The 14,809-nt window shown below is 34.8% G+C and overlaps 1 protein-coding gene across 4 annotated transcripts in view; it reads left to right on the top strand.

Moving 5' to 3' along the window:
- OPA1 (OPA1 mitochondrial dynamin like GTPase) overlaps positions 1-11,464 on the top strand; it is an 83,420-nt gene extending 71,956 nt beyond the window's left edge. For 3 of the 4 annotated variants that reach the window (XM_014554412.2, XM_006178955.3, XM_014554413.2), the window contains 2 exons: positions 6,168-6,242; positions 8,387-11,464. In XM_014554412.2, the coding sequence (XP_014409898.1) occupies positions 6,168-6,232 (65 nt within the window). In that variant the 3' untranslated portion in view covers positions 6,233-6,242; positions 8,387-11,464. The remainder of the gene's footprint in view (positions 1-6,167; positions 6,243-8,386) is intronic. The other variant, XM_006178956.3, reaches the window with a different exon arrangement.
- The last annotated feature ends 3,345 nt before the right edge of the window (positions 11,465-14,809 follow it).

Below are 14,809 nucleotides of genomic sequence, written 5' to 3'. Positions count from 1 at the left end.
CTGAAGTCTTTTAGAGAATAGGCTTCAAAATACCAAGAAAGTATTTTTTTAAAGATGTTTTGACTGTATTAGCCAAAGGGAGCCCAATAGAAATGCTTACATTTAAAAGAGTTAAAAAAAAAATAAAAGCTAAATGTATCCACAAGTCACTTTGAGCTGTTTACACATTCAACAGATATAAATTATAACTTACTTCACAGACCCTCGTGTAGAAGCTTTCTTTCTGAATCACATTGTTTTAGGGTCTGTAATAGCAAATTTTTAAATGCTCATCTTGAATGTTTGGGTTGGGTATTGGTTAAGTTAGATCACTCAACGATAAATGAATGAACAAAGAATGAATATTCATGGACATCGATTATATAGCAAGTTCTGTGCTGGCCTGAGTGACTTTAAATGACAGACTTTTTGGTAAGTAGGTAATTCATACAAGCAGTCCCGCATTGATTCCTGGAAGAAACATTGTAAAACTGATCTTTCTAAAATGAATTATGTAACCCTGTGAGAATAATTTTATCATTTGTGGTTGCATTTTTAACAAGGAGCTTAACATCACATAAAAGGATACTAAGGAACAAGCAAAAGACCATTAACAAGTTTTTAAAGATGCAGTTAAAACACGATCAGTTAGAATAGAACATTTCAGTCCTAAGTTTTAAAGTAATATGGGCTTTGAATTTTGGGGAACAGATTTCCTCGTTTTATAAATAAACTAGGACTGTGACTTGTGTACAGTCATAAGGCAAAGCTGGGACTAGACACTTAGTTCTCCAGATCATGTTACCATATAGCTGTTAATATGTTCTCATCTTTATAAAAATCATACCCAATTGATTACTAGGGGCATTAGACCAGGGATTCCTAACAATTTTTTTCATCAAGCACTCCTTTAATATTGTATACTCCTGTGAAGCCCATGTTTTATAAGATCTGGCTACAATATACTTACATTTTTAATTTGAAACATGGAATTACAATTATATCTTCTAATCAGCCTAAATAAACGTTAACAAGAATAGATATAATTCTAGCCCAAACAAAAATTTCCATTTGAAATTTTGAAACAATTGGAAATAACCCAGAGAACTCTTATTACCACCTTTACACAGACCCACAGAAGTCTGGGACCCCACACAGCTTTGAAATTACTGTCTTAGTCTCAAACAGCTTTTCAGGACATAGGAGATGATGCCTCCTTCTTCTGTAACAAGCAGAAGTATACTGTTGGTCTTCATTAATAAGTCTGGTTAGAAGTAATCATACCTATTTATAGGAAAAAAGCTACAGGACAAGGTTCAGAAGCTAAGTGTTAGATTTAGCTATGTATCTTTGACTCTAATCTCTTTGGTTCTTCCTTTCAACTGTAAAAGGTATACATTTTTTCTTGTGCTCAATCTAAGATCTTGACTATAGTTTTGAGACTCTGAACCTAGTCTCTTGTTCACCCTTTTTTGTTTGTTTTCTTCTTTCCCTAAGACGATTCCTTTAAATACTGAATTTCTAAAGAGCAGAGTATAATTGTCTAAAGAAAAGCAGGCCTGTTAGAAACAATATGTATGATGTAAGAAGTGTTCCTTTAATGTTCAGTCCTTTAGTGAACAGCTTTGTATAGCAAAATCTCACCTGCAAGGTGTCCTCAAGCTTTGTATAAAATGTGTGCTCAGCATGTTATAAAACAGTTCTGTTGAGGTGCATTTGGGTCTTTGGATTTGTGGTTTGTTTAAAGCACACTGCCATTAGCAAGTTTGCAGCTCGTTTTCTTTATGCTTTCTTGAAAAACATCAAAAGTTTTAAAAGGTTGATTTCAGTGCATGTGGTAGTGTTTTGTGTGTGATTCTTTGTTCCTGTTCTAAACTGTTATTAACCACTGAAGTGAACCTTCTCCCGGCTTTGGCCTTTTGGTACTCACAGTGTATTCAGAACCTAATTACAGATTAGTCTATATTTGAGACTTTTAGAGCAAGTATCAGAAGACTCAAAAAGAAAATGAGAGTAGCAGTATCATTTCGTGTGGAGATAAAGAGACACAGAACATGAATGGGTGTCAAGTCATCTGAAGAAAAGAAAAAAGAGAAGGAACTTCATTCAGACTGACGGTTTATGAGTCGGGGATTATGGGAATATTCATGACTCAATCAAGAAACACAATGAATTGATGTTTGAAATTGTTCATCTTTTAAGTAAACATTGGGTGAATGGAAAGTAGACTCAGTATTCACTACATGTAGAGCTGGCTATTTCGGTGTAACAGAAATAGCAGTTTGTTAATCCCTTCCTGAGCTGGTTTAGTTTATCAGGTAATTCACAAATTTATGAGTTCTCTAGCTATAAATATTTAATACAGAATTTTAATAGAAAAAAGAGTTTGCTTTATAATTAGCATGCTAATCTGTACACATTCTGTGGGGAAGTAATTTCTAATGGTGAATAAATTAAATACAGTTAGATTTGAGGATTTGAAAACACTGTAATACTGAGACATTAATTTGGAAGGATCAGAAAGTAGAAAGTTTTAATTGCTAACATTCCAACTTGATTTTTATGCATAATTCAGTTTTATGTGCAGCCAGATGGCATAGTTAATACACAAGACAGTGCTGGAAACTTACATCAGAACTTAAAATGAGTGAAATCAAATATGGAAAATTATGCTGCTTAATATTTATAATATAACTTCCTTGTAAAGCATGGAATCAGTTTACTCTCCAAAGCTGTGTGCTTGTGTAGTCAGCATGTTTTACCCTTCTTAAATAAGGTGCAAAAATTAAGTCGAAGTTGTTTCCCCTACCCTCACCCCCGCCCTCACCGCGTACTGTGTTGTGAGACCTGTGTATTCTCTGTCCCATGTTGCTTACGTGGTTCAGGTGACCCGCCGGCTTCCCTTAGTCTTTGTTGTCAGTGTGTACCCTGCCTCCTGTTCCCAGCCTGCCCTAGCTCTTGGGGTCCTGGCGTAACATCCAGAAAGCCTGTCACGTGTTTGTTTGTTTGTTTGTTTGTTTGTTTTCCTTCTTGATAGCCTATAGCCCTTCTCGTCTGTGCCATGTTTTTGGGAACTTCATTTATCAGGTATTTATTGAGCGTGCATAGTGAGTCAGGTGTTGTAGACGCTGAAGACGCTGAGCCTTTTGGGTCCAGTTGCATGCTCTTACATGATTCTCTTAAGATTTTCTCCAAATGTAGAGAGGTCTGGTCTCCTCAAACAGTAATAATGTTCCTCTGAGTATGGTAGCATATTACACATTTTTTAGACATTCCTGGAAACATAACTACTTAGGAGGTGTTTCGATAACAATTTCATTCCCTAATTTTTATCAGAATGTCTTATTTCACATAAAAGGTGAAACATATAACAAGCACACTTGAAATAATAAACACTTTTTTGGCTACATGTAGAATCTGTACAGTAACAGGTCTAATATGTGTTTCTAAATTGGAGGAATGTGGACAAGGCTGACTCTCCAGGCTTAATGTCCTCATCTTTGGCAGTGATACCTGCAGGGTTATGTGAGAACCAAATAAAATGTGGGATCTGTAATCACCCAAAACGTAGTAGCCACTTACAGACTTACAATAAGTAGACAGTAAGCAAGGAATTATTCTCAAAGGTGAGGTATCACGTGTGTCCCCATGTTACTCCATTAAGCCCATGGTGTAAGTGAGGGAACCAGTGAAGAAATTAGTTTTTAAATTTAGTATTAAAAGGATACATTTATCACAATTACTCTGATCATAAAATACTGTGTAAAAATAGCTTTTTAAAGGGAAAGGCTAATTTTTTGTTTTTTATATTAAAATTCATTTTTTAAGCTTTCATCTATATGAAAACCATTGTTTGTCTCAAATTTTAGAAGAATTTGAATTTGATTCAGATTCAAACACCTGCATCAGAGTGGCCCTTGGTCTCTTTCAATACAAGTAGATCTTGCTCTGAACAGTCTGTTGTGAGTGACGCTACTGTCCCACCCACTCACAGACAGTCTGTCCAGCTGAGCATGGAGGTCACTGACAGGGCAAAAAGCTGGATAGATCTGGTCCTGCCTGATTTTACTCAGATCGTGGAGCAGATAGAACGGGATTTCCTTTCTTCATACAGTACCATTTTCCCAAGTAGAAATAGTTCTCAGTGTAGAGTTTAGAGAGCTGCTAAGGCTCTAAACACTTGTTTTTGATTTTCATGTCTTGTGCTGTTTAAGCTAGATGATTTTTTAAAAACCCCATTCATTTCTAAAATTCTACGAGAAACAATTATAAAAATTCTTTTTCTCTTAATCCTGCCCCCTTTAAAAATTCTTCAACTGATGAGCTGTAATATCTAGAACTCTCTAAATATTTAGTAAAGAAAATAAGTGAAGCTATTTCTAAGCAACTAGATGGATTAATTTTAAATATAATAATGTGGCTTTCCTTTGAGAAAAGAAGTATGTTTACTGGTTTGACTGCTGGTAAAAAAAAAAAAAAAAGAAAATACGGACTACCAAAAAGTGCAGACTGAATTTCCAAGACATGGATTGGAATTATTTTTTCTAGTTTCTCTAGCTTAAATTTTTATATAGAAGGAGTTAATGCTGTCTTTGTGATAACTGTTATCAGATTTTCTCAGTAAATAGTTTGATTAAAACAATAGGGGTCCCCTCCTCCCCTGCTTTTTTCGGTGTGTGTTAGTCTCAGACTAATACCAAGAATTGGAAGTGCTAAATTACTGGGAAAAGAAGATGATGCCATTATGGTCTTTATATGCAACCATCGTAGGCTTTGTTAAGTTCCTGCATGCTAATAAGAATTTATAAAAAGGACAGTTTCCCTTTTTATTGGCTACTTACCACAAATGCTGGCTCACTCGTAAAAAGGGATACTTATATCTTCAATTGAAGGTTATTTATTTTTGACTGTAAAAGATATAAATGTTGAATATTAATGCATCTTATATGGTTTTTCTCTAGAGTGCTTTACAGTTTTGCCTCTAAATCACCAGGTTTGAACTAGTCACTTCACTTTAATTGATAATTTTCACTAACATGTTAAATTATGTTAACAGGACAAAAATATTAGTTACTGTGCTTAATATAACCTGTGTTTTAAAATGAGAGTTGAATGATTAAGTTATCAATGAAGTAAATAAATTGTGGCTTTTTCTGTTTTTAGCACTAGGAGATTGACAAGTCTTGTGATTAGTTTGCATTTTGAAGAAAATTTTTGTATTTCAGAGAGAAATTGAACATCTATAAATATGAAAACCCAAAATCAAATAAAATAATGTAAATTTGTCTTCATGGGCTCTGGTGTTTTTAAACTTTCCTTTCTTCATTCACAGCTAGAAAAGCACATTTTTATTTTTTAAAGTGTTTTTGCCCTTTTCATGGTTTTATTTTTTCCATAGGTAACTTTTCTCATTACTTTATGCCTAGAAAGTCATTTCCCAATTGAAGACCAGTTATGTACTCACCTGTATTCTTTTTTTTTTTTAATTGAAGTATAGTCAGTTTACAATCTTGTGTCAGTTTCTAGTGTACAGCATAATATTTCAGTCTTACATATACTCTTTTTCATTATAAGTTACTACAAGATATTGAATATAGTTCCCTGTGCTGTACAGAAGAAACTTATTTATTTATTTTATATATTGTATGTAGTATCTGCAAATCTCGAGCTCCCAATTTATCCTTTCCCATACCCTCCCCCCCGACCCAGTAACCATAAGTCTGTTTTCTATATCTTTTGGGGTTTTTTAATTTTTAATTATTTTTTATGTATTCTCTTCTAATTTTAAAAAGTGGTTTTATTATTTTATATTTTTCTCTGCTCCAGATATTGCTAACCATGAGTCCTTGGTTAGCTCGAGAATCTGAGAACTCTTTAAAATTCTATACATAATTTTATATATATATATATCTACTTGATTTTTCTGTGTAAGGATCCATAACTTTTATTAGATTCTCAAGGGGATCTGTCACAAACCTCCATCCTCCTCCCCTTTCCAAAAAATTGTGAAGAGATACTGCTACAATCCATTTGAACTTGATTTGGGTATAAGATGGTGTGTGGCACTGAGGTAATTTCCCCCCTTTTCCAAAGTAAAGTATCCCAGACCCTTCATCTCCTGTGATTAGTGATGCCTTTGAAAATAAATTAGTTTTTAACTAATTTATTATCTCTTTTTATCTCCACAGAGAAAGTTAGGGAAATTCAAGAAAAACTTGATGCTTTTATTGAAGCTCTCCATCAGGAGAAATAAATTGTAATAAGTGAGTAAAAGTCCTATTACTACATTGGTACTGGCTAAACACAAAATTTATATTTTAAACTTACTATAATAGTTTATCATCCTACTTAACCATATCCTACTTGCTCCTTAATAATAATTTTAATGTAAGTAAATAGTTTAAAAAGAAGAAATCTCTGACACTAGAGTCTAAGTTTCATATGTATACTGTCCCTTTGAATAACTTGATTGCCTTGTGGCTAAACTAAAAGTATCTTCTAGAACTCGTGTTGAACAGAACAAAGGTGAACAAAGCTAAGATATTTCATAATATGCAGGTGGCTCATAGATTTTCTGTGTGTGAAGAATTGAATTGTAACTTTCATTATTTTAGTCCTCATTATTTGTATTCAGTGGATAATAATGTGTATGTTAACTTGCAAAGCTTTATATTTGGCTTGACTAAAATTTTTAATAATTGCTCTTAATCTTATTCTCTTATGTTTAAAAACATTCAAATAAACCATTTTTCTGTTTAAAGTAACTTAGATAGCTGTAGGTTTTAGGACTCTTCAGAATGTATGGGCTCTTGTCTAATTCTGTAGTCTGGCATTATAAGCTGTTCCCAGTAAAATAACTGCATATTTAAAGACTTCCCTTAGTAGCATAGTTAATTGTAAATTACTCCTGAAGAATTATAATTAGTAAGTCTTTTGCTTTTATTGAAGAAATTGAGAAAGGGAAAATGCTATAATTAAGACCTTGTCATTTATTTAAAATATTTAATTAATTACTTTATCTGTGAGCCTTACCCTGTAGGCAGCCTGCAACACAGAACTGAAAAGAATAGAAACGTGACAGATTCTCTCCCTTGCTGCATTCAGTTCAGAAGTCCTTAAACCAGACGACGTCCTTTCCTCTACTGTAGGGGCAGTATGTTGGAGAAAGTAAGCCAGAAAGGGAAGCACAGCTCAGACAAGCATCATTCAGAACCGTACACCAGCAGTGAATGAGAGGAATGAGCCAGAAAGCTTTATTTAGAGTGATGCTTTGTTACTTTGTTTTGTCTCTTTCATAAGTTAAGACAGATGTAGAGATATATACAAAAATATGTCTAGAAACTGAGTATCAATCATCTTTACCACAGGCCAAAAATAATGCAGTGTTTTTAAATGTCTGCATTTGTAAATGTTTTATACAACTCCAGTGATGAAAATTTTCTTTTAAAACCATGAAGTTATGGTATCTTCCTCATCATCATATTTATTATCAGTAGTTAATGTTAGAAACATTTTGAGAGTCTTCTTGATTTGGAGATTCTCTTCTTCAGCACCAGAGTTTACTTGATATTTTTGTTTACAAATGTGGTTTTTTGGCAGGGAAATTCACAGAAATTCTATTAAAAATATAAAATACGTTTCTGTCTTTTCATGAAATAAGGAAGCCCAAAGCCAACCAGTGCTTTACAAAATAGTGTTGTTTCCCTAAGCTGGTCAGTGTGACATTGGGAGTTACCGTTGCTGCCAGGAACATACCTTTTCCTGCCAGAGTGTCTGTCCCAACTGCAGGCGGGGCAGTCCTCAGAGCCAGGTTGTGTATAGGAAGACAGTCCCCACTTCCTTGATTTCTTGTCTGTATCTACTCTTCCCAGCCCTCAGGACTTACAGCTCTGAACTGCTACATATATCTATGAACTGGACAGGTGATCTATGCTGTACCTTGCAAATCCATTGAAAAGAATCATTCTGGCCAAATGGTCACCTTGCTTCCTTCTGACCACTTAAAAAAAGTTACCAAATATCTTTAAGGAATAGTTTCTTGATGACAGTTTTAAGATGCATGGAGTTCCTCAACCTGATAGTTTTGAGTAACTATCTGATATTTCTGATACTTGCTGAAGATGCTTATACCCAACATAGCCATATGTAAAATCTTTCTATCAACCAATTTTAATGTTTTTAACTTTGTATAAGAAATGAATTCTAGTATTTTTTGATTCATACACATGTTTGATAAAGTTATGTTATATTGTTATGGTGGCTATTTTGAATTTAATAAAGCTAGCAAACTTAGACAGTTAAGCTTCAATGTTTTTATGATCATGCAATAGTAAAATTTACTTTGAAACTTTACATTTGTCTCCCCAGACCTAAATTTAATCAATAAAAATTCTGTTTATTTTCACAGAATCCTACTCATAATTACCTCTGCATACATCTGAAGAAAGAAAACTCCAAAGTCTTTTGTCCTGCCTTTTTTTCATCTGCTCTTCCACCTTTCTAAACATAAAATAAAGTCATGGGAAAAAATAATTTATATGTGTTAGAGGCGCTTGAAACATCAGCTGCCTTTTGAATGGAAGAACAGTGGAAATGACATTAACATTCTGTTTTATTGTACCGAAGTGACAAATTGGGATAATTTAAGCGGTGTGGCCATTAGGCTCAGTCCTTGAAGATAAGAAACTTGCTCTCCTGCTTGTTGTCTCATTTGTGGTGACACTAGTTCAACTAACTCACTAGCTGATGTTACTTGATGTCACTTTCTTTTCCAGAAAAAGAATGCTAGGTGTATTGAAATAAAACTTAACAGCAGTTTTCTAAAGGCTATCAAAAATTGTATATAAGATGATGGTAGCCCGCTGAGTTGTTGTCTGTATCTATAATGTTCTATGCCCAGAAACTATTTGACTGTGATAACTCAGTTTATTTATTTATCACGTAAAACAAAGCAAGTTAACAGAGAAACCCTCAAATACATCGATTTGGGCTACAGTAATTCCATGTATATTCAGCAAAAGAGATTTCAGTTCTTCATTGACAGCTTAGAAAGTTGCCTTCCCAGGCTAAGTCAGTAGCAGCTTACCTGTTTGATTCAGTTGGTGTTTTTGTTCTCTGTCCATTTGAAATTCATTCATTTGGCTGTTGTACAATTGAGCTAGGCTTTCTGTTAACAGTGTTTTTTCACCTGTTGACAGAGTTATTGGATTGTGACACAGGATAGGAAAGATTAAGAATAATCAACTGACTAATTTTGTTTAGACTGTTGTCAAACATTTCAACTAGCCCTCAGGAAAAAGCTTTCTTTCATAAGACTGAATTTTTAAATAGAAATTATTTCAGCAGTTAGAATAATGTTGACCATCCTCCTCTGTGCTGAAGATTTAAAGGAAATATAAAGTTTAATTCATTGCAGTTCAATTACAATAATATCCTCACATCATTTCATGTTTTTTACATAAATATTTTTTATTGGCTAAAGGACTTTAAAGCAAAGTCATTTTTGACTTTAAATGTCATTTTCATTTAACTCTGCTCTTTGCTGCCATTTCATTAAGCCTTTTTTATTCTAATAAAAATGCCCATTGTGTGACAGTTTTTATTTTCCAGTTTAATTTCAAGTTTTCTTCGAATTATGTTTTGGTAACAGTTCCCTTGCCACACCTTTTTTTTTTTAATTTACCATCAATATATATTCTTTATTGTGATCTCTCTTAATATCTGACACTTAATATGCAAGTTATATCAGTCATATCATTGAAGGATATCACAAAATATTTCAGAAACTGAGAGTTCAGGACATAGTTTTTTTGATCAGAAAAGTAGATCCACTTTTAAGCAGCTAGTAGCAATATACTTTGTTTGGTAGCTGAGTGGTCGAGAACATTTCCTGTGTCCTTTAGACCTGGGAGGGGGAAATAGGAAGGGGGTGGAGCGCCCCAGGATTGTGTACAAAGGTTAGGAGATGACATCACTGGTTAATTCCCTCTAACCAGTGCTGGCCGGTGGGCAAACACCCTCACTGAAGCCGACATCATGCATTATTAATTAATATTTTGCAATTATGAAACACAACCACTTTACAACTACAGATCTATTTCTAAAGAAGAAGGAATAGGACTGTATTTCTTTCTGAGAGCTATGGACAGGGGCAAGTGCCCTGAGCTGTATTCCTACAGATTCCCCCCAGGCAAAAGGCTGATGTTAAGTCAGTACTTATCACAACCCTTTGTATAAATTTAAGAAAGGGGTGGTCGGGTATCCATTTCTTTGAGATCAGTATTTGTAATTTAAATATATAAATAGATGATAAAAAAATACTATTAGAAATCCCATATTAGAGTCCAGATATTCCCCATCCCCCTCAGTAATATGACTTCTTTCATAGATTAATATTTTTTTCCCTTTATGGCTGTCTCAGACTAAGCATGCCAAGCCTCTCCACCCCTGCCCCACTGAAAGTGAAGTATTTATTAAATGCAGATGTTATTAAAAGAAAAAAAATTAAATTCAGATTCTCAACAGTAAACCCTGTGTTTTGTGTCTGTAGTTCAGAAATTACAGATGATTCCGTTGTAAACAAATCACTATACAGAAGTATGCAACTGTAACAAATGAAAACAAATTCAATATACAGAAGTTAAATTCTAACTAGACCAGGAATCATTTGTTTTTCATGTCAGAATCTGCAAAGAATAGAGTGAACAGAGCTCTGTATGGAAGACTGAGTAACTGTAAATAGATTCTATCTAGAATTTACTGGATCAGGGCATCAATTTTAAAAATCAGTTTATGAATGATAATGCATGATAGGAAACAAGCAGTTCTTACAGCTTCATGGTTAAACTATAGTTCAGCTGAGCTATAGTTGTAAGTGGAGCAACCAGCCTTCCCAAGTGGCTTATTTATGTTCTCTTTTATTTGTATCATCCCACCTTTCCAGGCTTTACAACAGCAGACTCCTTCCCACAAGTTGCCTCTGGATGGAAATGAATAGTGTAAAAATGAGTAGGGAATATTGCAGAAAGTGGTACTTCCTAATCGTATAATCTGAGAATTTTACATACGATAAGATACAGAGTGTAGGTTTAAAAGTTAAATTCCTTAACTAGTCGATTTTATTTTTATTTATTTTAAATGTATTTATCTGCAAAAAGAAATGTGGTATTTTAGTTTTTGATAAAGGGGATCAGAGAAATTTTTTTTTAATTTCAGTTCTCTAAGCTGATATATGCTATAGTTTCAGGTACTTTAGCAGAATGGAAATGTGCTCGCAAATAAGCTTACCTTTTGAATAATCATGGCTTTGTGTTTAAATATTTAAAACTTATTCTTGTTTTTACTTGTGCACTATGAATGAACTGTGTATTATTTTTAAAAACCTTCACACTACTTGTAGATGTAACTGCAGTTTATATTTTGCCTGTGCTTGATCTAAGGTCATCTGTGTAGATGAGTAATTAAAGATACTTAAATCATGTTATAATTCTGTTATTGGAGAGCATCTTTTAAGTGGTCTCTATTTTAATGAGGGAGAGAGAAAGAAACCTGTGCACCTAGGGTAATAGTTTGACCCCACGGTATAACCAAATCCATGGTCTAACAAGCCTCTTAATGTGGCTCTTCTCTGAACGCTTGAATTTCACATGCCTCATGTTTCACAGTTGTAATTTGTGGTCTAACAATGCTCTTTTCCATGTCTTGATACTCGTCAATACATTTTGCTATTTTCTTTGGTAGAATTTATTAAAAAAAATTTTCTAATTGCATTTGCTGCCAGGACCATCATTGTCATTAATGATGGTAACATGTTCAGTCATATATGAGGCTTACTAAAAAGTCATCATTAAGTATTAGAACTGGAAGATCACTTAATTCCATCTACCCTGTGATTATGAACTCCCGTTCCTTATAATTCCTCCCAGAACTTTGTTCATAAATGATACATAAAAGATTTGGTGATCATTAGATGTGTGAAATACGGCAGAGCATAAGAATGCCTTCTCCAGGATTCATGTGGTTGGCTAGAGTCAAAACTAGGAAAAGACTCAAAATCACGATTGCTTCCATAAGGGGTACACAGGGTCTGGAGTGTGATTTATTTCTGGTGAATAAATGGCGAGGCAGTCTTTGAATTCCTTTAGAAGTTTTGTAACAGAATATGTTTCAGTCATTTTAGCAGTTATTTCACTGTTATCAGCACTAACAAACCAATCCTCATGTGAAGCCCCAAAAGTAGGTGCATTTTAAATTGTTTTCATCCTTTGTGCAATTCAAGTTCAAAATATTCATGGAGCCAGAAAGTTTGAAGAGTTTACTTCCTGAAGATTTAATAGGGTAATTTATGTTTTCTTCTAATATTTTCAAATGATGAAGTAGTATCTTTGTCAAAGTGAGGTAGCTACCATGTGCTTGTAAATAATCAGATGTATAATTATATTACAAAACGTGTTTTAAAATAATTATTGTTTAAATAAAATTTAAACAATAAAATACCCAATTTGTGATAACTAAGTCATAATTTCTGCACATCTCAGACTAAGTTGATAGATGTAGAAAAATTAAGACAGGTTCTACAAAAATTGTCAAAGATGAAAAAGCAGGATAGTGCCAGGAAAGTTTAAATGTGAGTGATCTTCAGCCCAAAGAAGAAAATTTTATAAAATAAGGGTAAGAAAAACGTGCATTGTAAGGCACTGGATTAAATGTGTATTTTAAAATGAGAGTGTAAAATGGGGGAGCGTATATGATCACCCTCTGAAAGTCTTGTGAGCTTTATTCACATTCTGTAAGAGCAGTGTTAAGGTTCATTTGGGATCAAGTCATTGACGAGGGGGTAACTACAGCTTTTAAATGGTTTTAAATCAGTTGTCCCTTCATTATTGGTTTTGTTTTGTCTTTAATTAAATAACCCAGGTGTAGGCTGGTCCCCATCCGATTATTTGAGGGAATGCAAAAAGTCATTTAAAAAAAAAACAAAAAAAGTAGGCCGGAGGCCCCCCTGAAGCCCACCCAGTCAACATGCAGTGACATTGCCAGCAAGCCTCCACCGAGGCATGGCGTACAGTTGTGTGAAGACGACTAGTGACGCTGCTTAGAGTTCAAAGAATTGTCCGTTCTGCTCCTTACTCTTGGAGAAACTAAATCGTAGCAACAACATGGGGTTTTAACTTAGAATTGTATCTACTTATCAAATAATATGGTCATGATCTAACACTTGGCCAAAAGTTTGTGAGGCCTCTAACATTTGTAAGAAAGTATGTGGGGAATAAGTTAACTCCATCTTCTTGCTTTGCTGAAGTTTTTCTGGGAATTGGGCCAAATCATCAGAAAGCAGTACTGCTGGGACTACTTACTTTTATCCACTTCTTAATTTATCTAAAATGCCCTTAGCTTTCACAGACAAATATGATGTGATGCACCTATTTGAAGAAAATACACAGTATCTTTTTTGCAAAGGTAAAATCTAATGACATATCTCTCTAGTCACTTGAGTTCATTAAAGTAAGGATTACTGGATAATTCAGCACCAGCAAAGTTTCCCGGTGCTTCCCTTCTGTCAGAGAGCTCAAGACGTCAACTGTTTGTTTGCATCAGCTGCCAGGGATAAATTAATGCTGAAATTAATTTATCCCTTAAGGAATGAGCCTATTCATTTCTCTGCTCCCTTAGTTTGTGTTCTATTTTTGTTTTCAATCTTTTCCATCCATCTTAACACAGAAATAGTCATGCATCATTAACAAAATGCAATACTTACTGTTTCTCTGTAAAGAAATGTGTTTGCTGGAGGGCTTAAATCAAAAATTCTCACACTTGCAGTCAATGACGCTCCAAGTGGTACACAGCCAATCCCTTTGTATGCTAAATATATATATAATTTTTTTCTACACTCAATTTCTAGATAGTGAAACCAGAAGTCACCTTACCTATGCCTTAAGAACGCAGCACACACCTGCCTCCCCGCTGCCATGAGCGACACTAGCAGGAGGAGATGCCCGATGTGTGTTGGGAGAGGAGATGCATAGACGCGCAGTCTGCGGCCCTTGCAGGGGTGGTACCACCCTAACTGAGGGCTTGTATAAAGGTCTTAGCGGCACTGAGAACACAGCAAAGAAGTGCACTGTCACTGGCCATGAGCTTTTGGGGAATCTATCTAGAAACCCCCCTGAAGCCTTTTTAATGGTCAGTATCCTATCTTGCCAAGGAGTGATCCTATGAAAACTTTTTGACTTCCCTTAAAATTTTGAAGAAAAGAACTCAAATTTAGAGCAAAGGAATCACTATGGCTTGTGTCATGCATTCATTATCACAGGCAGTAGCAGTTCCATTTTATAGATTAGGAAATAGGCTCAGAGAAGTTTGAAGTAACCAAGGTCATTGGCGTGAACAGCAACGTCTAAATTTGAAAACAAATCTGGTTATAAACCTATGCACTTTCCAAAATACGCTCTCTCAAAAATACTTTGAAGAAAATGAGCCTATTTATAAGATTGAGTATATTAGGGCACTGATACACCTAGAAAGTGTAGTTTGAGCTAACTTTACGGAAATGGCCCAGGATGGTTTTCCCTCGCTATATATAAAGGCTGTTGTTGCATCACCAGGGTGGAGGAACCAGTAGAGGTGTGGTTCCCTACAGGGTCCTGTGGGGCAAGGCCATACGGAGACTGGGGGGTCTAATCTCATGTCTATCCGGGCTGTAAGTCTTAGGAGTAAAAATGAGTCCTCTGCAACTTTTCAGCATGTTAATCATGTTAATTTCCCCTTTTTACCTATTAAGTTTCTCTGACTCTTTCTGAGTTACCCCAACTGTTAAGATACATTATTATTT

This window comes from Camelus ferus, chromosome 1 (assembly GCF_009834535.1).
Source record: "Camelus ferus isolate YT-003-E chromosome 1, BCGSAC_Cfer_1.0, whole genome shotgun sequence".
In the NCBI taxonomy this organism is placed as follows: Eukaryota; Metazoa; Chordata; class Mammalia; order Artiodactyla; family Camelidae; genus Camelus; species Camelus ferus.
This window is presented reverse-complemented; position numbering and strand designations above follow the sequence as displayed.